The following is a 26,051-nucleotide window of genomic DNA, read 5'->3' on the forward strand; positions in this document are numbered from 1 at the left end:
GGTGTACTCTCCGGTAGGCGTCAGCAACTGGCCTCCGGCTCCTCTAATTTGTGGCCCCGTTCATTTCATTTTCACCTTCTTGAGTTTGTCGGCCAGATTCGCACTCATTGAAAAGTCCGCACCAGTGTCGACCAGTGCCGTCACATTGTGGCCGTCAATTGAAAGTGTAATGTCGGCGGTGACAATCTCGTCTTTCGTGGATTCATTCGAAATGTGCGGCGGTAATGGGGGATTTTCAACTCTTCGGCAATTCGCAACCTGCCCCTTTAAGGTCGCTGCTTTTAGTTTCTCCGGCGTGGACTGGGAGATTTTCCTCTCGCCATGTCCGTGGTGCTACCTGTATTAGGTTGGGGAAAACAACCAAAAGAGGGCGAGCGTGACCGGAACCCAGGAGAAACGTCCCGCGGGATCGTCGTGCCCGTATCAACGTTGCATCTTGCGTCGAAATAGCGCCGAGGGGTAGTGGACGGATAACCTTGGTACCCGGCAAAGCGATGAGGACAATACCGCACGATGTGCCCTGCTTCCCCACAATGGAAGCACAAGGGCCTGTAGTCAGGGGTACGCCAGATGTCGGTTTTGCGGGGTGGAGGTCGCATCGGTGTCGACGTTTCCCTATAGTACCAAGGCACTGTTGGCGGCTGTTGCTGGTGGTACTGCTGAGGTGGCGGCACGTGAGATGGCTGTTGACGGAGAATATCTGCATATGTTGGCCTAACTATGTCAGTGTTCGGCTCAGGAAGTGAAAGGGCTTGCCTTATCTCTTGGCGAACAACTTCTGTGACCAACGCAATCGCGCAGTCATTCAGTGTGGAGGCAAGCACCTCTTCTTGCACAATTTCGCGTATCAGGTCACGTAAACAACGCTCGTCAGGTGTCACAGTGGTCGTGGCGGTTGCACTGATTTGTCCGCTGTTGTTTGGGCAGTCGTACTGGCGGTAGCGTAGCTGTAGTGCGCGTTCGATGGCGGTCGCCTCCTTCGAAAATTCGTCGACGCTTGAAGGTGGGTTCCACACGAGACCAGCAAAGAGCTGCTCTTTAACACCGCGCATGAGGTGGCTGATCTTTCTGCTCTCGGACATATCGGGGTCGACTTGATGGAAGAGACGAGCCATGTCCTCAACAAACATAGCAACGGATTCATTTGGCTTTTGAATTTGTGATTCGAGGAGTCGTTGTGCATGCTCCCGCCTTTCGGTGTTTGCGAAGGTGTCCAGGAACTTCAGCCGAAACTCGTCCCACGTTGATCACACACGATTTGTGAACCATGTGCGAGCCCCGTCCTGAAGAGAGAAATACATGTACCCCAACTTCTATGCGGCGTTCCACCCATTAACGTTGGCTGTGCGCTCAAACTCCTTAAGCCAGTCATCTGTGTCCTCATATGTGTTGCCGTGGAAGTCCACAGGGATTTTAGGGGTGAAAACAGTCACCTGTGTCATGCTTGGGCAGGTCATGGTGGGGCAATTGCTTCCGGGCACGGTCATGTTTTCCATCCAAGGACCAAACTCCGGGCTCAGGCCTAACAGGCGGCGGCTGGCGCGGTGAAAGGGTGGTTCGACGAGCGGAAGTCTTTGTGGACTAGATTCCGGGCTGTTGGAAGGTGTCCTGGACATGTACCCAGCTCCTCCACCAGTGTCACGACGCAGACGATATAGAAGAGCTCACTTTAATAAAATGAAAGACGCTCGTAAATAGGACCAGGCAAGGACTTCGTCTTTATTTCTTGCTGTGCGAGCTTTTCTCTGCAGGTTGAATGCAGCAATATAATAATAATAATAATTACAATAATACTTGTTTGGGTTCCAAAATAGTTCAGCAGAATCAAATGAATAACGAAGAAATTTTTAATGTCTTTGGTCGCTAGTTAAATTCAAGCTGTTACAAAAGCCATGCAAGCAAATTAAATTTACCTCTTGTTCCCAATGAGCATGATTACCATGTTGGAGTTGGAGTGCTGGCGAGCATCCTCCAACCAGGTGGTCAGATGGTTGAAGGTGTCCCTTCTAAGAATGGAAACAATATGTAAGTGCATCTGGTGCAGTCATGCGCATCATGGACAAGAAAGCGACGCATACCGTGTGATGTCATACACAAGGAGAGCTCCAGCTGCTCCCCTGTAGTAGGATCGGGTGATTGAGCGAAATGCTTCTTGGCCAGCCTGAAATCGGCAAAAGCCCCATCATTGGTCTGGGAACAGGTTACAATATTTATAGTTACAAGCTAAAAAAAAATTATGAAGTCAAATTCAGAAAAAGCAACTATAAGGTGCTGCACACCAAGTAAATTTCAAGAAATCTGTAATAAAAATGCTTTAAAAGTTCCTCACAAACCAGAAGACAAAGTTGGCTCAGACAAGCAGGGGGGATAGAAAAGAGATAAATATCAGATCCCTAAAGACTACTACGATTGATTGATTAATTGATATCTGGGGTTTAACGTCCCTAAACCACCATATGATTATGAGAGACGCCGTAGTGGAGGGCTCTGGAAATTTAGACCACCTGGGGTTCTTTAACGTGCACCCAAATCTGAGCACACAGGCCTACAACATTTCCGCCTACATCGGAAATGCAGCCTCCGCAGCTGGGATTCGATCCCGCGACCTGCGGGTCAGCAGTCGAGTACCTTTAGCCACTAGACCACCGCGGCGGGGCGACTACTACGATTGCTGTGCTCCCCTCACCAATTCCCAGTCTTGCATTAAATGAGATAATTGGTATCAGTAGGTTCTAAAGAAGAAACAGCAATCCTACTAGTATATAAAGTTATAAACATTTGCATATTGATACAACAAAGTCCCATGGTGCACTGCCTAGATGACTGAAGTGCAACTAAAGAAATAGTACCACTCATGCGCTCAGCAATGTACTTGATAGGTGGGGTGACCAGCCATCCAGGTCGAGAAATGCAGCCTCTTTAATGTTGTCCCAGAGCATTAGTATGAACCATTTCTAAACTTTCAAAAGGTTTTCTCAAGCGTTTAAGAGCATATAGCCATGGCATGCGACATTGTTAAGGCAAGTCACAAACTTTGAAAAAATTTTATAGTTGCATCCAAAAGTTCTAATTATAGTTTTGAATCGTAGGGCTTAGATAAATTCAAAGTTTAAAATGATAACATTGAACATTCTAAAAAAAATAAAAATCAATGTGTCAAAATATTCATGATGTGCCAATAGTCATAACTACAAAATGGTTGGAGTGATTCAAACGAGACTGCAATGTACAGTAGACAGCAAGCTTAACACGAACACTCGGATGCGCGTCCTGAAACAGTTTGACGTTAGAGTCAGATAGCTTACGTTGTGTTGCTTATATATTACCCATGCGTGCCGCCATACCATTCATGCATATCGAAGTATTATCTCGGCAACAGCGCCAAGCGCTTCGCGGCTGCCATCAAAGTGGTCCAGGTCATGCATTGGAGCGTACGCGTTAAACCTACTGACGACTGTACACAGAGAAGACAATATCCTGTGTATCTAACCTCCACAGTCACCACAACTCTAAGTTAAGATATTACATCATAAAAATACAGATAAAGGTATATTTGGCAGATTGGTCTTGCACACAATCGGTCATAAACACAAAAGTTAGCACCCCTTGTTGTCTATCATACTGCTTGAATGCACAGTTCCACCTATAAAAAAATATGCAAAGTTTTGTGCGAGAATATTCAGTAGAAAGTAATGTTACCACCGTTCACTTGCCACAGGATGCAAGAAACATGTTTTGAGAAAAACGGTTTCAATGATTTCAACTGATTGTTCACATAATAAAGAACCATTCAATATGTGCAAAATTGAAGAGAGCTTGGTATCTTTTTTTTTTTTTTTTTGAAGAGGAACAATATTCATTTGAAAGATTTGAAGCATATATCTTTTTTTTTCAAAGATTGTTTTGCACCTTAGCATCGCCATCAGACGGGTACTACGCTTGGTACAGTGTTCCTAACTTGCGTTGACGCCTCTTTTTCATCCCATACTTCATATTTCAAACAGTGTGATAACTTTCTCTATGAAAGATCAGAACCAAGCCTAAGAGCTCGAAATGGTGTACGAAAAAGACATACAGCCAAGCAAAAATGCAGGCAACCTAAACAACAATTGATATTGATTCATATCTGGGGTTTAACATCCCAAAACCACTATATGATTTTGAGAGATGTCGTAGTGGAGGGCTCCGGAAATTTCTACCACCTGGGGTTGTTTACAAAGCCTAAACAACGGAGTGCCACAGCCGTGACATGGAAACTTTTAAATAAATCAAAAACAAATACTCCCACAAGCTTTGAAATGTGCTTAGACAACTTAGCGACGCATGATAAGTATACTAAGAGACATTTATGATGATATCACAGGTACTGTGGAGTCAGAAAACTTCAGTTTCAGTTTCACATGCGTCTAGGAGGGGTTGGAAAAATAATCTTAACTTTCTAATGGCTCAAGATAGCTACATATATTTTTTTTAGAAATATTCTTCGACAGGCAACTTGAAAACATTGAATGAAAAAAAATTCTTTTTTATTTTCATTTTTTTTGTTCAAAAACTGTTTTTGGTGGTGGCCTACCTGAGAGGGCCGATATTTTGACAAATTTTGAAAGCGAGATAATTTATGCAATAGATCTGTGTGGACACACACGCCAGCTAGGAAATATCGATGGATAATATAGCCTAGAACACATTTAAAATAAATTTTACTAAAGTGCTTGTCACACCATAGCATACATTTAAAATAAATTTTACTAAAGTGCTTGTCACACCATAGCATGCGAAATGCACCTGTGAACAACCAATTACAACCTTCGTCATGAGTTTGTGCTGCCAGTGCTCTCTCCTAGCAAACATTTTCAACGGAAGGAGGGGGCAGACTAGCCCAGTAGTACCAAGGCCGACAACCTTGACAGTATATTTTTGAAGGGCCATGCATATTTACACGATTCGGAGGAGATCTTAGCAGCACATACCTTCGGATAAAACAAATGATTTTGTACGTTCCACGTAGCCAACTATGTTTACATGAAAACCACCCTGGATCCCATCTCACTTGGTGCCAATATCGCCAACTGTTGGGCAATTACCCTACTTGTAGGTTACTTTCGAAAATTTTTTGGGCAGCATGGAGTAGTCGAGCAGTGATACAATTTTCTTATCAGACGTAGGGTAATTTGCACTTGTCGTTCGTCATCGATCAGCAAAAAATGTCTATGATCGACGCGAAATCTCAGAGGGTAATATTCCTTATAAGATCAGAAACTGAATCTTAAATCTCTCTTTGAGTAAAAAGCAACTATTTCAATCCACAGGTCATAGGGATAGGGCAGAGTAAAAGACAATTTGTCAACAAGTGTTGAAGATTGGGCGAGTCGGTTTGTCGTACTTTAACTGGTCCAGAGCATAACGGGTGGGAATACTGTATTTACTCGATTCTACTGCGCCCTCGATTGTAACGCGCACTCGGTTTTCACGACGGAAAAAAAAAAAAACAAAGTAAGACATCAATTGCAACGCACACCCATTTTTCTCGTTGGTCTGCACGATCACACTACTCGGGAAAATGACTCCTTTCGGGAGCGTCTTTCGTTTAAATATGAGGTACGGGGGAAGCTTGTGGCTATCTGACGTGCAACGGAGCATTGCCGTCACTCTTGTTTCACTGTGGCCCGATGTCAGCATGCGAACTTGCTTCGCCCCCTTCTTCTCGACGGTTGTGGTGCCAGGCATGTCGAAGTAAAGAGGCGTCTGATCGGCATTCCCGATTTGCCCGAGCAAGTAGCCGTTGTTGTGCCGCAAGTTTAGGACGAACCTCTGAAAACTGTGAAGCTTTTCTTCGTACTCCTCCGGCAAGTTTTGGCCCATGCCCGTTTGCTTTCGGAGAGAAAAGCCTTTTCTCTTTATTAAGTTAGTTAGCCAGCACCTGCTCGTTTTGAACTGGCTCCGCATTAGCCCTTTTTCTAAAGCTAACTGCATAGCCCGTACTTAGAGCAGTTCTGTCGTCACGGGCCGCTCAGCCGCTCGCTGCTCAAGCACATACTCGGCGAGCAGCTCTTCAATTTGCGGAAACCGGCCCTGCTGTAGTTCACTGAAGCCTTTGCGTGAATTTTTTTTGCTGTCGACAATCTTCTGCTTTTGTTTCCGCCAGTCCCGCACGCACCTTTCGGAAACTCCGAACGACCGCGATGCGGCCCGATTTTCGTCTGTTTCGGCACACGCGATGACTTTTCTTTTAAAAGCAGCATCGTGGTGCACTCATCGAGTTTTTGGAGTCGGCCCTTCTGTGTATTTAGAATTGCTGGCCCCACATCGCACGAAAGAGGGAAAAGAAAGAGTGCGAGGAGGACGCCAGTGCCAGCCTCAGGATTGCTCGCGCGCTATTGATTCACCTCTGGAGGTGACGTACTGGTGACGCATGACACCAGCTAAACTTGCACACCTGCACCTCATTTTCAGCCATGCTCCCCGCTCTGCCATAGACCCTCTCCGGCTAAGCGGCGCAGCCCCCGCCATAATCTGTGGTAACGAGGGACGGGGTCTGGGTTACACAATAAGGTAGCGAAGAAAAGACTTCAGTTGGGTGCTCGAGCTGCCTATTCAGACACCGCGGAAGCCTCACAGAGGGCATTGTTAACTCCCCCAAGATTGGCCGCTTCGTGGTCATTTGAAGCAAAGATATGGGGCGAATTTTCGCTCAGCCGCCGATCTCCCGAAGACACGCCGGCAGTCACTGTCGTCGCGGAGTCACAGAATCGATTTTGATTGATATGTGGGGTTTAACGTCCCAAAACCACCAATTGATTATGAGAGACGCCGTAGTGGAGGGCTCCGGAAATTTCGACCACCTGGGGTTCTTTAACGTGCACCCAAATCTGAGCACACGGGCTTACAATACTTCCGCCTCCATCGGAAATGCAGCCGCCGCAGCCGGGATACGAACCCGCGACCTGCGGGTCAGCAGCCGAGTACCTTAGCCACTGGACCACCGAGGCGAGGCGCGGAGTCACAGAAACACAGAGAAGTGTTTACGGCTGTTCCATCGCGCCGAAGCACCCTCGCCCCTTCGGTGTCTTGGATAGACCGCTACCGTGCGGCGAGGAGGCCAGTGAGTGAATTTCGATAAGATGGCAATAGCACGGAGATGGTTTCGATGAGCGAAGAGGTTCCGACTGTCAACGTGAAGTGCCTCCGTGACGCCTTCCGCACAGACAGCAGCAATGCAACTAATACGACGTGGATCGTCCTATTAGTTGCTTTGCTGTAGCTGGCGAGCCACTCGTGCGCATCCGTCCGTGCAGAGGTCGACGAGGAGGCACTTCACGTCTGATGGGCCGGCCGAACTGGCGTCTATTTCGCACGTGCGCGAGGCTTCCATGTAATTCGGAGCGGCGTCGATGACCGAAACACGTTTCACGTTTGATGTGTTGGCGTCTAATTCAGACGTGAGCGTCTGGGCGTATGCCATGATAGTCGGAATCGCGTTTATGCAAGGGCAGTTGGAACTAGTATAGTGTGTGACAGTAGTGCGATGCATGTGATTGAACGTTAGATGGTAATTTCGAACTTTAATTCGCACATGAATGTCGACCATGTCAGCAGTGGCACCTATGATGTAGTGGTTGGTTGAATAAAACAAAACAAAAAAAGTCACTCTTCTACAACTCTTGCGGGTAGCACGGTTCAGCTCAGCTCTTGCAGGGAGAGGGAAAGAGAGAGGCAGAAAGGCAGAAGGGAAAGGTAGAGAAAGAGTGTGGCGGCAGGTTGTGGGTGCTACCCTACTATTGAACAGCCAAAAAAACTCCGCGCATTCTATCGCGGGTGCATGCGTGCGTCACCAGCACGTCACCTACAGGCGTGCACGTCCCCTACAGAGAGGAACCAATAGCGCGCGAGCAATCCTGACGCTGGCGCTGACGTCCTCCTCGCACTCTTTCTTTTCCCTCTTTCGTGCGAAGCAGGGCCAGCAATTCCAAATACGCGGCCCTTCCATGCCGTCGATGCTAGTGAACTACAAGATGACGACCTCCTCAGCACACGTACGAAGTGCCCCACAAGGGAAACACACAGGCAGAAATGGCCGACGAGCCATGCCAAAGCATGTAGGGGGCGGCCATTTTGGAAATGCCGATGGCAATAGAATGACCGTATTCGTTTTTCTCGCACTCGATTTTAACGCGCATGCGATTTATGAACTCGCTTAACCGGAAAAAAGTGTGCGTTAGATTCGAGTAATTACGGTAAACAGCTGAGCCAGCCAACACAAAAGGACAGAGTGCCTTTGAGCACTCTGTCTTACAGCGTTTACCGGCTTAGCTGTTTTCTTTTCTCTCTCGTTATGCACAGGACCAGTTGAAGATAACACACCACCAACTCCTGTACCAGCATTGTTTTTTTTTTCTTTTTTATAGTTTTGCTTCCCTCTCTGCCGCCTCCCATTCATTAGTTGCATAGAGAGGCTTTCGAATTTTGCGACCTTGCTATGACAGCTAAGCACTTCCCTTTGCATTGACATAAAATGTATCCCCACTAATTTTGTCTTTACCCCTTTCGGTAGATACTTTTTATTAATGCGACCCAATAACTATTATGCACCTCACTGACTTTAAGCTTGACGGTCTTTGTCATATCACTGACATTTGACAACTGTATACTTACTGACCAGTCACCTAGTTCTATTAACTTCATAAGTTAAGGCTCTTCTCATACAAATACCAAAACGCCTTCTTTTCCCATCTACTGTCTTTTATGTGCCATGGCCTCACTGTATGAGAAAAAGTGAAGTATAAGTCTAATCTTACTTTTACCATCTATATTCTGTACTATTTTAAGGAGCAGGGTTAAATGTAGGGTAACAAAAAACATTGTATAGGGTAAAGTAGATTCATTTTGACAGTGACATAGAGTATTTTGCAAAACTCGGTTGGAAACACTGCTTGGCACTTTCTGAAACAGAAACTGTAACTGGGCGTTATAAAACAGTTTACAAAACAGAAATGATTGAAGCCACAGCAGTCAGCGCCCCTCCATCCTCGGATAGTGGCCAGCTATTAAAAGCGTGCAACAGGCTTAAAGCGGTGCTACGCCACACACGTAAGGGCTTTTATTGGCGATGACTAATGCGCTTTTCGGTGGTCGCCACACTGCCTTAGTTCTTTGCCAGTGGTTACCAGAAAAGGCACTGCCGCAATCGCGATGAAGTGGGAATAATTTATCAGCACATTCCGTGCTCTTGCAGCTGCACAACACTATCTAGACTAACTGTACACAAATTCAGCAGCGAGAAAGCACAAGATGGCAACGAACACGTAACATCCACTCATATGCGTGCTGTCAACATCACTTTTGGTTCCAGAACCACCTTGTGGCACAGAAATGGCGCAAATCAGACAAGAAATTACCCTTTTGGACCAGTATGGCACAGTAACTTCCAGTTGGTGCAGTTTGGCACAAATGGCACAGCTTTCCCACCACTGCTAAAGCTAAACAGAGAGGCCATGGGCAGCATGAAAGTTAGCCAATAGACTAGCAGCACTTGTAAACAAGTTGACAAAATACCACGAGCGCCAGGCATTTCTCTTTAGGAGCAATTTGCAGCAATTGCAACAGCACTTCCATCACTGTGTTTCTGATTTCCTTGCTTCAATGAAAGCTCCGACTCCCGTATTCATGAAAATAAACCATGAATGCTCCAAATCTACACACATTAAATGCCAACATTATCACTTGTGATAAATTCTCATGTCCCTTGAGAGCACTCACGCTGATTTCCAAGAACTTAGCATGTCACCATAGCTAACCATTTGATCACATGAGTACAAATCTGGTGAAATCGAGAAGGGCACATTTTAAACCCAGAGCCCGTGCAGATGTTGGAAGGAATTAAGCACCCTGGCAGGTGCCATATCAGCGAGGAGTGAACCAAAAAGCATTGTTTGCTTGTCAAAATTTCAGTCTTCCATGGCAAAAATCACATAAAATGACATGCAACACACCTGCATGCCCTAACCCAGTGTGATTTAACATGCCCCCTACAAAAAATATTCACAATTACATTACCTAACTATCCCACATTCAAAGGGGTTTTTTTGTGGGACCTCTGACAGTGAAGTTTTTGCTTGTGACTTTTTTTATCGAAATGTGTTGTCCTGTGTCTGGTGATGCCAAAGTTGAATTGTAAATACTCTAACATATCGTAAAACTAATGCTGTGACAAATTTAGCGTCAATTAAAAACACCCAGCTAATACTAAGAAACTAGCACCCCAAGTGGGGGAACGCCTAAGACCACATGCACTTGAGCTTTGGTGGAGATAACTGTGGAGTATTCGAATCTCTATGCGGGACCCCGCACTTAGAAGGGAACAAAATGATGTGGGTGCTTCGGTATGAGTTAAGCTTGTTAAGAAAGAGCATGTCTGTTCAGGAAAAAGCATTCGTGGTGTAAGCATCAAAAACAACCTAAAGAGCAGCCTGACAACAGAGCGAGGGTTGGGTGCCAGTCGTGGTATTTTGTGCACCTTATGAACCTTTCGAAATGTCAACAATACTAGCTTTTGCAGAAGGACGTCACACAGGGCCTTTGTCTACATCAAACTAGTGGTGATGTTGCAAGGTGCTGCCAATTTAGATGAGCACTCATACTTACTTTAAAAGCCAACTAAAATATATTAAAAGTAACGGTCACTAATGATCTCCTCAGAAGTACCCATGTATAGAGGACAATCAACGCAGCCTCAAGGTTTCCATTTTGGTGTCAGGGCCCTCATGTTTTTTCCCTACCAAACAAGAGCTGAGCTCATCAATATGGTTTGTACTATATCTACCGAAAATGAGCAAAGCTCGTCCACACTGGGAGAAGTGTTCGGCGGCATCACCGTTAAGCGCTACCATGATTCCTTTTGCTGAATTCTCTTTGGCATGAACCGATGATCCAGCAAAAAATTTCGAACACACTCAAAGCACGCATTTCAGTAGAACAATTACTGGATTCTGGTAATCATGATTCAAAAATTCTGTTCAGTGGCACATGCTTGCTAGTAACAGCTCCGTTAAAAAAAAGTTTATTTGCCCAAGTTTAGTAAAACGAAAAATTTCAGTTTTCCTGCAAGTGTGGCAAAGACTACAAAGAACAGCATATTTTTTCGAAATCATTACATTCGGAAGACGACTGTGTCTCAACACATTGGCAGGAAATGCCAATAAATGTAATCAAACCAACCAGTGCTTCCAATGCTTCTTTTCACAAGCTACCTTGTCCCTGCATACAACCTTTTTAAATTTCAGACATTTTCAGCATCAAAGACTATAAAGGTAAGGGTAGCTTTTGTGGTGCACTACAGTCCAGTCAATCGTAGACATATCGAAAAAAAATTGCCCTCGTATGTTGAGAATAGGTTCTTTTAGTTGTTTCAAAAATTGGAAAATGAAACAGGCAAATAAAACAGTATTTGTGCATCATTTTCGGCCAAATAACTCTGTAGGAAAAAGGTTAAAGGATAATGCAAACTAGAACTTCAAAAAATCATGTAAAATACTTTCTAAGCTATGTTAGCTCGTGATAATTTGTAGATGATATGCGCATATTCATGGGAATAGATTCTACAGGCTATCTCAGCCACGAAATTTTGTGTCGGCATCCATTGAATACTAAGCCCAAGAAATGATTCTGTACACCTTTAGATAAACACTAACAGGAATGGAAAGCAATCTTGCTTTGGCTGTCAATCAGCCAGGCCATTGCAGAAGTAAGTCATACTGTAACAGCGTAGCCCAATTAACAGATTTATGTGCTCATGCCACCAGCACTCCAAAGGTGTATGGTTGCTTGCTTCCACATGCTGACAATTATATGTATAGTTAGACTTTTATGGAGACGTAATTTTATGTAAGCAATGTCTCATTTTATGTAACACACCCTCTCTTCTCATTTGTACCAAATGGCAGCTAGCATAAAATGCCCATTCTTATATGCTAAGGCATTGCACAAGTATTGTGCAAACAGTATGGGTCAGATGTTGTGACATATCCTTTATGCAGTCAGTAACTGTGCATTAAACACTCTGAAAATTGGCAGCACGTGCTGGCGGCTAGTTGGTTGCACATGATCAGTAAAGAGTACGACTTTGATTCAGAGGAAAGTTATCTTTTCGTCTACTTTTCTTTCTTTACATTTTCATTCCAATTACTTCTAGTAATATCCCCCTATACTTCTCTGAGCATGGTTGCCTGTTATATCTCATTATTACTGTGTCTAACAAAGAAAACGAGCCCTTAAATGTACACTTTTTTCCTTCAAGGACAGCCCCACCACAGTGGTCAAGTGGCTAAGGTACTCTGCTGCTGACCCGCCGGTCGTGTGATCGAATCCCGGCTGCTGCGGCTGCGTTTTTCATGGAGGCGAAAATGCTGTAGGCTCATCTGCTCAGATTTTGGTGCACATTAAAGAACTCCAGGTGGTGTATATTTCCGGAGCCCTCCACTTTGGCATCTCTCATAATTATATGGTGGTTTTGGGATGCTAAACCCCACATAAAATCAATTCTTTCAAAGACAAACAGTCACACACAAGCTTTGTTGCTGTGTGAGCGCATACATTTTGTGCGAGTTATACAATTTTTAATACATAAACCAGCCACAGAGACAGTATGATGAGATTACTGCTTACGTTGAGCTTTACCTCAACCTCAGTAACAAGCTGGTCATACTGTCTCTGCAACTGATCTATATATTGAAAATTAAGTAATTTAACAACCTAAAATTTCAAATAGATCACAAGGTCTGATAAGTTGACATACTGTTACACTACATAATTTCCACTTGTTTGCTATTCTGACTACTTGGCAGGCAAACTTCGAAAATAACTATATTAACTCTTTGGCAAAAAAAATTCATAAATTTATAAAATCAGCTCGTCATTTTTGAGCTTAACAACACAGTAAACAGCACAGAGACAACATAAATGCTATATAACTGCAGCACAACACCAACATCAGTTAAGCTTTAGCTCCAGCCTTCACGAACACTGGTGAAACCTGACACAGAGCTCAGAATTTTTTTAAATTTATATTTTGCAGTTTATGGAACAAAACAATTTCCCCCTCAAGAATACAGTAGTAGCAAGCCCTGGATATAAACCAATTTAGATTGCCTGGGTTCTAATGTGCATGCAAAGTCACAGTACAAGACACCTTTCATTTTGATAATGCAGCCACAAAAACCATGAGCTGGTGTTCAGCCGTTTGACATCCCTGCTACTGAGCTACCACAAGCGAGTTCCTGAGCATAACTCCGGCAAGGTGATTTAGATTCACTGATGTGAAAACCATACATAGTGTTTTGTCAGCTTGAGGCTTCCTTCAGTGCTTCGTTGAGGCGATGGTTTAAAGGCCAATTATGGAAGCCATTTCCAAGAGCACCTCTCCAGATTCATGTTTCATTTGAGTGCAGCAACAAAACTGTCCACTAGAGCAGTGCCAAGGCTTGAAAGGCGATCATATTAAGTATTCCAGAAATAGTTCAATAAAACAAAATTGCCTGAATATAATTTATACAAATTGCTTTTAATTCAACTAAGAAATGCATTCCTCACTTCAAAGCAAGCTCACTCCTGAAGTTGGCACATTATGTTGTAGATATACAACCAACCATTGCTGAATGGAGACTGCAGTGCCTCCACAATTTCCATGCATGCCATGTGCATTCCCACAAAATACGTTTTTTTCTGTCTTAGGTTATCACGGTTATTACTCAACATTCCACTAAAATTTACAAAAAATTCGAAGATATTAAAGATGTGCAAGGAAGAAGAAAAATCTCTTTTCACCAATAAAATAAAGAAACATACAGACTGCCTGGGCAGCATTTTTTTTTTTTTTTTTTGTGCTAAACAGCTACTGAATTGACCATTTGATGAAGTTCAAGCTCTTCGAGTTAGTTTTGCAGAAAGCAAACTTGCTCATTAACCACAGCTTTCTCATTCTCACCAGTGTAGTGATGTTAACCAACTTCATCCAGTGATACCTGCCATATTCATGCATTTCTAGAGGCTGAGTGACAAAACAGAGCTGCAAAATTTGTGATGCAATGCCAGAAAGCTCCACAGAGGCACTGGCAATGCTGCCTTTTTTTTTTTTTTTTTAACTGTCCAGTCATCACTAGCAGCAGACTTTCTGCATAAATATAAAAACTAAAAAATATCATTAGAGCACAATACAGATGTTGAGCTTGCTATTTTAAATCATAGCTTTGTAGAAGTCATACTAAACAGTAATTTTGAAGAATACCAAGCAGCAAATTTATATTCACTATGTGCTAGGTGCCCCAAGAAGCGCTGAAACTAGTCCTAATTTTACAGTGGACTTAATTGATCCCATTCAGTTAACGTGATAGTATCGTCCTACAGCAGCCAAATTTAGAACACATTTGACTTAAAAAACGTTTTCTGAACAATTCAGAAAACATTTCTTAAGTGCATACAAGTGACTATGTCAGCCAATCACTGAAGCCATCATCATTTTAATATGCTAACTACATAATATATGTCCAGGGGGATCGTAAGTAAACATACACATCATTTGATGCTCACTTCAATCGCCAACATGCATTATTTAATGCATAAAGATATTTACCGTATCCCAAATTTGCAGCTTGATCTGCTTTCCATCAATTGTGATCATGCGGGCACCAAACTCAACTCCTACAAGACAAGAAGAAACCGTGTAAAAAAAAAAAAAAACAGAACGCAAATTACTACCGCTAGATGCATGCATCAGAACAGAACATACCAATCGTAAGGTCATGTACAGGCTGGAATCGCTTATCTGTGAACTGCAGCAGAAGGCAGGACTTTCCCACTCCTGTACAAAAGCGAAGCAAACATTAAAGCAGCACAACGCTCCTCATCGCATTATCGGAAATGCACCAACAAACTAACGTGATGCGCAACAGCTGTTAGTGAAAAGGGAAAGTGGAAATCGAATTCACCCAGCATGCCCATTCAAACGGCTGGAACGCATTCACTATTAATACCAAAGCTGCAGCAATACTCAACTAAGGTACGCCAAAAATAGATCGATTCTCGGAGGCGATCATCAACAGAGTGCACTAGGCGACCAGATGACACACAAGAGTACAGCCCCTGCAAGCGTCTTCCGCACGCGACTGCTCGGCTAAAACTATCCCTCGTTCGCACATGCCAGTGAAAAAATATCGGCCAGTGATGTAAAATAACGATCTCGACAGCTGCGTCTCAAACAAGAAAGCATTCGAAGTATGGACACTCCCAATGGCATACAGAATAAAGAGGTGTTTAGAGTAATAGCGAGTCGCCATTTTGGCATTACGAACCTTACATGTTACAAAACGCGTCACTACCAGGGCACAGCAGGCCGTAGGGAAGGAAATCGTGCAAGCAAATATTGAACATCCCTCAGATCTTACCTGTATCTCCAATTATAATGTATTTGAATAGGTACGCGTATGACATCCTCAAAAATTCTGTCGCTTCGCCAGACCACAACACAAGAGACAGAACACTAGCGGTTCACTCAACGAGCGATCTTGGCACTGACGTCACGCAACTCCGCCACGCTATTCCTAGGGGGCAGCACAAAAACGACACAAAGCCAACAAATATGAATGTACTAGAAGCGTTTTAGTACACACTACAACTAATCCCTAAATCAATGAACGCACAGGGATTGTATCTTCAATAAATAATAAATAAATGCAAATAAAAGGCAATGTATGACTGGATGGATGGATAGATATGGCTGTATCCTTTAGATCAGGTGGTGGCTAGCGCCACCAAGCCGTAATACCTAATGAACCCAAAACTATATTTATTTATTTTTTTCCTTAAAAAGTGAGTTTGAGAATTTGTACTTTGCAGTGAAGAGTTTAATTTTCACTCGTGCCTTGACTTTAGCCACCAATCAGATAACCTCCTTCTAGTTAAGTCTACTTGCTTAAAGTCTATTTTGCCCTCCCGGTCCCTAAACCCCAGTGCTTTGAAAAACTCTGAGCCATCATCCTGAACAATAGGGTGAAGCCCTTTACAGAACATTATCAAGTGTTCGGCAGTTTCTTCTTCCTCTCCACACGTACTGCATACTATGCCTACCCCTTCGTATTTGGCCCGATATGTCTTGGTTCGCAGTACTCCCGTCCTTGCTTCAAACAGTAGAGAACTATCCCGAGTATTATCATAGATCCTTTCCTTGGCAATTTCCTGCTTAAAAGTTCGATAGATTTCTAGTGCGGAATTCTTAATAATGCCCATTTTCCACATGTCAGTCTCCGTTTCCTTCACTTTCTTCTTAACCGATAGTTCTTTTTGGTTTGGCCACCTGCTGTTTTCTAAGTACTTACCAGTCAACTTCCTGGTTCGCTTCCTCCATTTTGTATCGACATTCTTCATGTACAAGTAGCTGAAAACCTTCCTAGCCCAACGCTCCTCCTCCATTTCTCTCAATCGCTTTTCAAATTTTATCTTGCTGCTAGCTTCCCTGCCCTCAAATGATGTCCATCCCATATCACCTTGTACTCCCTGATTTGGTGTATTCCCGTCAGCTCCTAAAGCAAGCCTACTTATTCCACGTTGCTTAATTTCTAATCTTGCTTGAACTTCTGATCTCATGCACAAGACCGCATTGCCGAACGCCAGACCAGGAACCATGACCCCTTTCCATATTCCTCTCACAACATCATACCTATTGAAATTCCACAGTGCTCTATTTTTCATGACTGCTGCATTCCTGTTACCTTTAGTCGTTACATATATTTTGTGTTCTCTTAGGTACTCGGTCCCATTGTTTATCCATACGCCCAGATATTTGTATTTATCTGTTATCTCTAGTGTGACCTCTTGTATTCTAAGCTCACTACTTTCACTATCATTAAAAATCATGACTGCTGATTTTTCCTTACTGAATCTAAAATCTAACCTATCTCCCTCATTACCGCGGTGTCCATCAATCTCTGCAAATCTTCCTTGTTGTTGGCCATTAGCACTATATCATCTGCGTACATTAATGCTGGTAGTGCCTGGTCAATCAGTTTTCCTTGTTTGACTAAAGAGAGGTTGAAGCCCAGCCAACTTCCCTCTAATTTTGCCTCTAATCCTTGTAGGTACATCATGAATAATAAGGGTGACAGGGGGCACCCCTGCCTAAGCCCCCGTTTTACCTCTGCAGGCTTGGATACCTGTTTTTCCCACTTTATAACTACCTTGTTACCTTTATAGATACCCTTTAAAAGATTAGTGACTACATGTTCCACGCCTAGTGTGTCCAGTATTCCCCACAATTCCTCTTGAACCACACTATCGTACGCTCCCTTGATATCCAAGAATGCTAGCCACAGGGGCCTGTGTTCCTTTTCTGCTATTTCGATGCACTGTGTCAGTGAGAACAGATTGTCTTCCAACCTCCTGTGTTTCCGAAACCCATTCTGCAGTTCCCCCAGCACCCTCTCATCTTCTATCCATGCCTGCAGTCTTTCCTTTATAATATGCATCGCCAGCCTGTAGACCACTGATGTCACTGTTATAGGTCACTGTATTAGGAACAAAATGATGTCACTGTATTAGGAACAAAAATCCCGCCGCCGGTGAGAGCAGAGTTCACCGTCACCACAAAATGGAAAACATTCACTTCGAGCTATTTGGTGTTATCTACTGAGCACCGCGATGAAGTTCCATTTGCCCATCATCGTGTAAACAGTGCAACTTCGCAGGAACTTCCAAAATCGGTAGCGACTTGCACATGAATCACTTTCTATAACACTCTCAAGCAACGCGACTGGTCTCATGGTCAAAACCATAGAGTTTCATACAATATTACTGTATGAAACTCTATGGTGAAAACCAACACCCACCACGAATAAAAAAACCTCCACAAAACCACCACTTTAGAAAGCTGGTGAGAAACTCCGCAACCTGAACCGTCGAAAAAAAAGCTTTAAACTAAACGTTTTTAACGCCACCTAATAATACACTTCAAGTCAATTCGGTTTTAGGCGGCTGCATAGGTGAACGGAGCGCTTTTGCCCTCAAAACGCTCGGTTCACTGGTGTCAGGAAACACTGCTCCACAAAATAACCGATAATTCGGAAAGAGGAGAAAGGCCATCAGCAATAAAGCGTGCTTGTCACAAGCGTTCCTAGCGCTTCACGCACCTAAATTTCGGCAACAAGCGTGATGGTCGCATCCAGTTTTATTTAAATATAGTATATTATAGGCACTGTAATTCAGACCACCTTGGGTTATTAACCGTACACCTAAGTTCAAAATAGGAAAGGGCGCCATACGAGTTTAATACCCCCGTTACACGGGCACGCTCAGTTATGACCAACCTCAGTTCCCACAAACCGTGGTTAGAACAGCGTTTGTCCCCGCGAACAATCGCAGATCGATCATGTTTTAGTCGAACTCGTGCCTCGCAAGCGCAAAGACAAGAGTCTTTTTATCCTGATTGTGTATAGTTCCCACAGGCAGCGCAAAATCAACTTTGATTATCTTTTCACGAAAACAAAGGTTATTTCAGCAAACGGTCCACTATTGATTTTGGGCGACTTTAATGCGCATAATACGGCATGCGGGTTATAAATTCACCCAGGTTAAGGGCAGAAATTTGTGGAACGAAATTCAACAACATGGGCTCATACTTACAACATACCCAATGCAGCCAACGAGGAAAGGAAATAGCGTTTCTCAAGACACGACGCCAGATCTTACCCTGGTCAGCAGTGCCACCGCCGCCACGTGGTGCAATACCGGCGAATACCTAGGTAGTGATCATAGAATTTTAGAGATTATCGTTGCCAATGGCCCGCTGGTGATCAATAAGAGAAAAGTTAAAACTACAGATTGGGTGACCTTTAGAAATATCAGGTCGGAACAAGACCCCATAAATGATATTAACGATTGGAGTAAAGGGGTGATCCAGTCGGTTCAGCATGCTACCGAAGAGATTGACGCTGGCGATGAGGAAGTTGTTGATAGACATCTTGTAAGCATGTGGAAGAAAAAGAAAAACCTAGAGCGAAAAATCAGTCAGAAAAAAGGAGACAGGAATCTCCAAAAGGAAGTTGCTGCACTGAATAGAGAGATCAAAGATCATGCATTGGAACTTACCAAGCAAAAGTGGGGTAGTATCTGTGATCAGATGGATAGAGAGATTGGCAGTGCTAAAGCATGGCAGCTACTACGGCATCTATTAGACCCAGAGAAAACCAAGTCGGAGGCCCGACAGCAACTTCAAAAGCTTGAGTATAAATATGAAGGTCAGACGACGGAATTATTAACGGAGGTTAGGGATCGATACCTCTGCTGCGCAGAATCTCAAAAGCTCCCTGACTACGCTGGTTCAGAAAACCCGGACCTAGACAGCCCCATCACGGTTCGAGAAGTCAGGGCTGAAATCAACCGACTTAAAACAAAAATGGCTGCCGGTCCGGACAAAATCAAGAACAGAATGCTCAGGAATCTTGACGACGGCTCCATTCGTCAACTTGCAGCTTATATGCAAGAATGCTGGGACAAGGGAGAAATACCACAAGCTTGGAAAACGGCCAATGTAGTCTTCATTCCTAAGCCAGGGAAAAAGCTCAGTCTTGAACATCTCAGACCCATTTCCATCACATCTTGCGTAGGAAAATTGATGGAGCACGTCATCCAAACAAGACTGACTAGGTTCATGGAAGATGAAAACCTGTACCCTGATACTATGATAGGCTTCAGATCCCACCTATCGACGTGCGATATTATGCTACAGCTAAAGGAGGAGATAATAGACAAAAAGACTGTTGACACCAAAGTAATTGTGGGTCTGGATGTCTCCAAGGCGTTTGACAATGTCAAACATGAAGCCTTACTTAAGAACCTTAGTGCGTTAAACGTAGGCGTCAAGACATACAACTACGTGAGGGGCTTTCTCTCAAATCGGACAGCCACTATCGGCATGGGAGGGCAGTTGCTCGAAAACATTAAATTGGGGAATAAAGGGACACCACAAGGGTCTGTACTCTCTCCGACTCTTTTTATTATAGCGATGATTGGACTTCCTGAGAAGTTGGAAGGAATCGAAAATCTGCATCACACAATATACGGAGACGATGTGACGCTGTGGATAAACAGGGTAGTGAAGGATATATTGAAAGCGCACTTCAGGCGGCTATAGATACCATCGAACAATATCTCGAACCACTAGGGTTAAAATGCTCGGCAGAAAAATCAGAGGCTCTTTTTCTACCATCGCAAAAAAGGAAAACAAACAATCCCCTCGGAAGGGGTTGTGACATCGCTTTGCGAGTGAATGGTAATGCTATTCCAACCGTAGACAGTATTAGAATTCTAGGGATGCGCATACAAGCAAATGGAAAAAACACTGAAACTATGCGGAGACTCGAAGCTAGTGCGAACCAGACGTGCCGCCTGCTTAAGCGCATTTCTAGCAAGAATGCAGGGATGAAGAAAGCTAATCTTTTAAGATTAGTTCAAGCTTTTGTGATAAGCCGTGTACTATACGTTGCCCCTTATCTTAAGTAGAGCAGAAAAAGATAAAATTGAAGCCATTATAAGGAAAGGCATCAAGACTACACTAGGGCTTCCCCCGAACACCTCTATGGTTAAACTTCTTGGGCTGGGTGTCTCCAACACCTTAGATGAACTAACAGAAGCCGCCATGATGTCACAGCACCAAAGACTTCTGAGAAGTAGAACCGGGAGGAAAATCATGAAGTGCTTGGGGTTCGAGCCCACGGAGTGTTCCAGGCAGACCGCTAGCATACCTAAGTCAACTAGGGCAAGACTGAATATTATACCGCTGCCGAAAAACATGCATCCAGCGTTTCATGAAGGCAGACGCAAAGCTAGAGCTGTAGCCCTGCAGGTGAAACTTGAAGGTCGATCTGGCCTGCTTTACACGGACGCTGCAGAATACGAAAGAAAGGGAACACACACAGCGGTAGTGGTTCGCGAGAACGGGGACCTGGTCTCGTGCTGCACCTCTAAGAACACAACCACCACAGAGGCAGAAGAACTTGCGATTGCTTTGGTAATACCTCAAAAAGACACACGAGTGATTGTTAGCGACTCTAAGTCAGCCATTAAAAACTACGATATGGGCAGGATCTCTACTACAACCGCCAAAATTCTAAGACAAAGACCAGTACCCGCAGAGTTAATCTCACTGGTATGGTCCCCGGCCCATCAAGGTCTGAAGGGGAATGAGAAGGCGCACGCGATCGTCCAAGGGCTCACTTTCCGGTCGATCGACGCTGACCCGCCGCCTTCGCGCGAGCAGCCCCTCTCCACAAGAGACGAACTACGAACGTTTCAGAAAATCCCCGCACACTATAAACTCCACTGTAAGATTTATCCAGAGGCAGCTAAACAGCTGAGCAAAAAGGAGGAAATTATGTGGCGAAAATTGCAAACTGGGGTATTTCCAAACCCTCACCTGTACAGTAAATGGCACCCGGAAGTGTTCAACTCCAGATGTGCGCACTGCAACAGCACTGCGGGTTTAGGGCACACGGTATGGACCTGCCCATCTTAGAATGATCCAAGTAGAAACGTAGAATCCTGGGAGGCCTTATTACACAGCCGTGACGCCGAAGAACAGCGTCAAGTCATCAGTCTCGCCCTGACCGCCGCCGAGTCCCAAGGGATTCCAGCCGATGGCTAGGGGGATGATTGGGGGCAGAGGCCGAAGCCTCCTCCTCTGTCATTCTAGACGGGTGCAATAAACGTTATTTCTCTCTCTCTCTCCCCGCGAACGCTACCGCATGCTCGAGCCGCCGCTCAGTGGCTTTGCGGGCTGCACGCGTGCAGTCGCCAGAATACCAAGCCTAGCAGATGAGACGGGATCGGTCAAAAACGGAGCGCATCTCTCTCCCTGCATGAGTGGGCAGATTATGGCCGTACTACATGAGGGACGCGTGCTCGCGTCTGTTTTTTGCATGCATATACCCCTTACGGCTAATGTCAGTGAACTTGGGACGGTCAGAGCGAGAAACGCAGCTCTTTCTGGTCAGTGTATGGTCGGCGGGCAGATCACGCATACAGTTTCCTAAATATGCGTTGTTGGTTTGGCGTCTGGAATATTGTCCTGACTTTCGACATGCATTGAAGTGACTATTTGTCATAGAGCCCATTATGGTAGACACGTTCATAACTGTCCTCTCAGTCTATTCCTTCCCGAGTCCGTTTTTTCGCCTCGCGCTACATAAATTTCTTTCAAATGCATCACCAACAAGCCCCCATCACCACTCTTGTCGTCGTTCATAACGTCTACTCCAAGACGTTATTTAGATGTTTTGTACAAAGGCACGTACGTGCATTATGACTGTTTCCAGACTTTTGAGAGAAGCGATCATTCCTTTCAAAATGTTATTCTATGCATATTTTAATAATGCGAAACGACACATTAGGAGCGATGACTGTCGTGTTCAAAGAAAAAATACCACAAAACCAATTTTTATAAAAACTCGTCTTGTCGTAACGCGACAGTTCGTTCACACGCATTTTATTTAACTGACGACTCGGGTCAGCAACGCCTTTCATGTTTTACATATGGCATTGCTTGTATCGCTTCAACAAATTGACTCTTACACGCCCCATCAGCAGCGCGAGTTGACCGTCTTTATCAGGAACATCGACATTACATTTTTATTATGTGCGTTACGTTCATGTGGCATCTGAAACGTGGGCACATTTACACTTTAACCTCATAAACCTGAGCCTTGTCTCAAAACTGCTCTTTATATTTCATTAATAAACAATGCAATCAACTGTGGTTGTTGCTCCTTTTAAAACTGCATTTCTTTTTTAGAAAGTAAAACGTGTATGACGCCTACTTGCAATTTTTTTGGCGGCGGCGCTGTGTGCTGATTTCATTAGTGCGCCTTGATGCGCGCACGGGTGCAACGAGGCACTCTAGAACTCATGTTTGAGTATGTTCGATGCGGAGCAACTTTCCAGCGTGACCACTTTGCCGGAGTGAGCGGTAGCAGTCCAAGGGGCAGTCTGTCTTTGTGTGAACGTTTTGGATGCTTGGTGCATCACACTTCAACGGGCACCCAGAATGTCTATTGCTGAAAATCCGCAGTTGACCTACAGTCAAGGTAAGAAATAGTACGGTCCTTAAATAGTGCACGCGACTTCCCTTTTGGCACGAAAGTCATACAGTCATATTTACGAAGAATATTTTTGGGTCATGGGGCAGGCTCATTTTTCAAATTTAGGGTGAACTCTTTCAGACACCCTAGCTGCGGTAATGGAGAGAAAGAAAAAGCCACTGGAAGCTTTATATCGACGACAAAAGCAACGGCAACTCAATGCTGTTGTCGAGCCATTGATGCGCGACTTTCTCGCGCCAGCGAATGTCCAGCAAGGTTCAACTGATACGGACAGAATGCATACACCAAAATCAACTTCTTTTTCACGTGTTGGTGTCACATCAGACAATATTAGTGGGGTTGCCTCTACAAGCGGTGTGTTGGACTCACATAAGTGTACTGTGCTTCGCTCTACAAAGATTCGTACGAGTGTGCCGGGCCTGGGCATGTTGCATTAGACAAAGTAACCACTACTGTATTTTTTTTATGAACTTTGCCTCTTTATTGCCGTGTTGCTGCCATTGTTATGTATCACGATAATCCAGATCTTGAATGTTTGCACTGCCGTTAAATATGAGTGCCTGTTACGTATTTCCTCTGATGTGATGTTGATATGGTACAGTACTAGTGAGATTGTTAGTGAGCGTTTTGGTGGAGAAATGGCATAGCTTGTTAGGGAAGACACCAGGAATGGTTCGCACAGAAACATTTTGTGTGAAGTGTCTACCATGCACATGCCAGACAACAGCTTTTCTGCATTTTTCAAACAGGTACTTAATAACTTTCAACACTCACTTAAAAAATGGCTAGCTCTATCTTGTGCTAAAATCGTGCTTGTATTTATTTAAAACTACGCTTGCGTGTCCGATCAGTACGTATTATAAAAACTTGCCAGTTTGAATTCAGTTATTTTTCATGATGTATCTGGTATTCATACTTGAAATTTAAGCATCATCAAGTGCATATGATCCCAAGATTGCTTAAGGTAAAAAAATTTATTACAAGTTAGTAAAATGGCATATCTTATTTAAAATGCTTTACCATACTGCATTGTTTTTTTGTCTTCCTTACTTGCTTTTTCTTGTGTTTAGCTTCTTCACTGCCGCTTTTAAGCATAGCACGTGCAGTCCACTACAGTGCCAGATTCTGTAATAGCCAGAGTCCTGGAGCACATTGATGGAGAAATTGAATTTTTTTGGCTACAGGCACAGTCAGATTTGTCCTTGCTGTTACCCTTTCAATTGCATTTCGACAGTATTCAATTCTACTTTAGTAATAATGCCTCTTTGCAAAGAATGGAGTAATCACTCATTTGAGCATGTCTGCCTGTTCATTTACATGAAAGTGAATTCTGAAGTCTGTCAATTCTGTGCCTATCATATTATTATGATATTATGAGCTCAATAGAAGCTTGCATGTAGATCTGTGAGAGTAGGGTAGATATACAAGTACATTGATAAACTTCTTGGTCACCAGCACGACAGCTGACACACGAAGGGAGTAAAACAACAATAAAGGGCTTCCTGTCCCTTTTATTTTCTATAGTAGTCATCAGGCTGCTAACCAAAGATATTATAATGGTTTACTCATAAACTTTTGTGCATGGAAAATTGACAGGAACACAGAGATGCACAGAATTCAAAATGCAAATCAAGCCTTATAACATGTTAGAGGGGCGCCGTGTTGGGCTTGTTGGTTTGCCATACTCGTAAACTTGCATGTAAAAGTCGTAGATGGGAACACAGAGAGGCCTTTTTGTGTTCCTGTCTACACCTTTCACATTCTACAGTTTACGAGTATAACAAACCAACAAGCCGAAGTTGACAACCTTCCAAGATGCAATTGCTTGTTTTACATTTCTAATGCTACTACAGCGAAAAAACAAAAATGTCTAGAAAACATTTAAACATGGTCTTGCAAGACTTCTTTTAGATGACAACTAGCGGTACGCAATAAAACAAAAAGTCTAAAATTGGTCTTGCAAGACTTCTGTTACATGACAACAAGCAGAATGCGAAAAAACAAAAGCGTCTAGAAAACGTCCAAATTTGGTCTTGCAAGACTTCTTTTAGATGACAGCTATCCGACGGTAAAATAGCCGTCTACGGCTATAAATGCCTTGATCAAGACGTCTATTAGCCCTTTCGACTAGCTGTTCAAGATGTTTATCAGACGTAAAATAGCTTCTTTTGTGTTGTAGAGAACTCTGACGCTAGTGTCCATGGGAGCTGCAATGCACGGTGCATCAGCGAGCATGGGAATTACGGGTAGTTCATGGATTTGTCTAGTCTTCGTATTTTACGTTCCTTTTGGCTTTGCGTGGCTTGAAGCTGCTTTATCACGAAACAACAATCGGCAAATGTTCAGCAGTTGCGCTTCACTGCCTTAATATTTTAGGCTTGCTATTTAAAATCGGGTCACGATGTTGAAAATGGTTCGTAATGTGACTGAAGACTTTCCCCCAAAAAAATTGAAAATTGGAGAAACCATTCAAAGTATTGCAAGCAGAGTGGACTACCTAGAGGCCGACCGTTAGAGGAATGGTTTGGTTTCTTTATGAACACACCTCATATGTCATCCCAGTGAAACAACCACATACTATTAGCAGCGCAAATCATAGTCTCCAAGCTAACAGCTAGCAAGATAAATCACTCCAGCCAAGCTAGTATTGACGTCAATATTCCGCTCTTCTGGCAACATTTTCAGCACAAAGGGGCAAGTACATTCAGGACATTGAAAGCTTGCTACACAGTTGTTGGAGTGCTGTAACTACGAGCAGCTACAAATTCTTGCAGCCCACAAGAAACAAGGAGAAAAAAGCAAATGTGTATATGCAAGTGGTGAAAGAGAGATATATCATCGTTACTATATCTTATCGTTAGAAATCCTACACCTTTAGACTGGGATGATGCAGTAATTTTCATGGTCAACAAGTTA

The 26,051-nt window shown here is 43.7% G+C and overlaps 1 protein-coding gene across 1 annotated transcript in view; it reads right to left on the reverse strand.

Moving 5' to 3' along the window:
- Window positions 1-15,590, reverse strand: part of Rab2 (RAS oncogene family member Rab2) — a 29,818-nt gene extending 14,228 nt beyond the window's left edge. Inside the window, exons 1-5 of the mRNA XM_037427715.2 lie at window positions 15,435-15,590; window positions 14,780-14,851; window positions 14,624-14,691; window positions 2,079-2,161; window positions 1,914-2,006 (exon numbers count right to left, since the gene is read on the reverse strand). Of these exons, the coding sequence (XP_037283612.1) occupies window positions 1,914-2,006; window positions 2,079-2,161; window positions 14,624-14,691; window positions 14,780-14,851; window positions 15,435-15,480 (362 nt within the window). The 5' untranslated portion in view covers window positions 15,481-15,590. The remainder of the gene's footprint in view (window positions 1-1,913; window positions 2,007-2,078; window positions 2,162-14,623; window positions 14,692-14,779; window positions 14,852-15,434) is intronic.
- Window positions 15,591-26,051: the final 10,461 nt, after the last annotated feature.

This window comes from Rhipicephalus microplus, unplaced genomic scaffold, assembly GCF_043290135.1.
Source record: "Rhipicephalus microplus isolate Deutch F79 unplaced genomic scaffold, USDA_Rmic scaffold_140, whole genome shotgun sequence".
Lineage (NCBI taxonomy): Eukaryota > Metazoa > Arthropoda > Arachnida > Ixodida > Ixodidae > Rhipicephalus > Rhipicephalus microplus.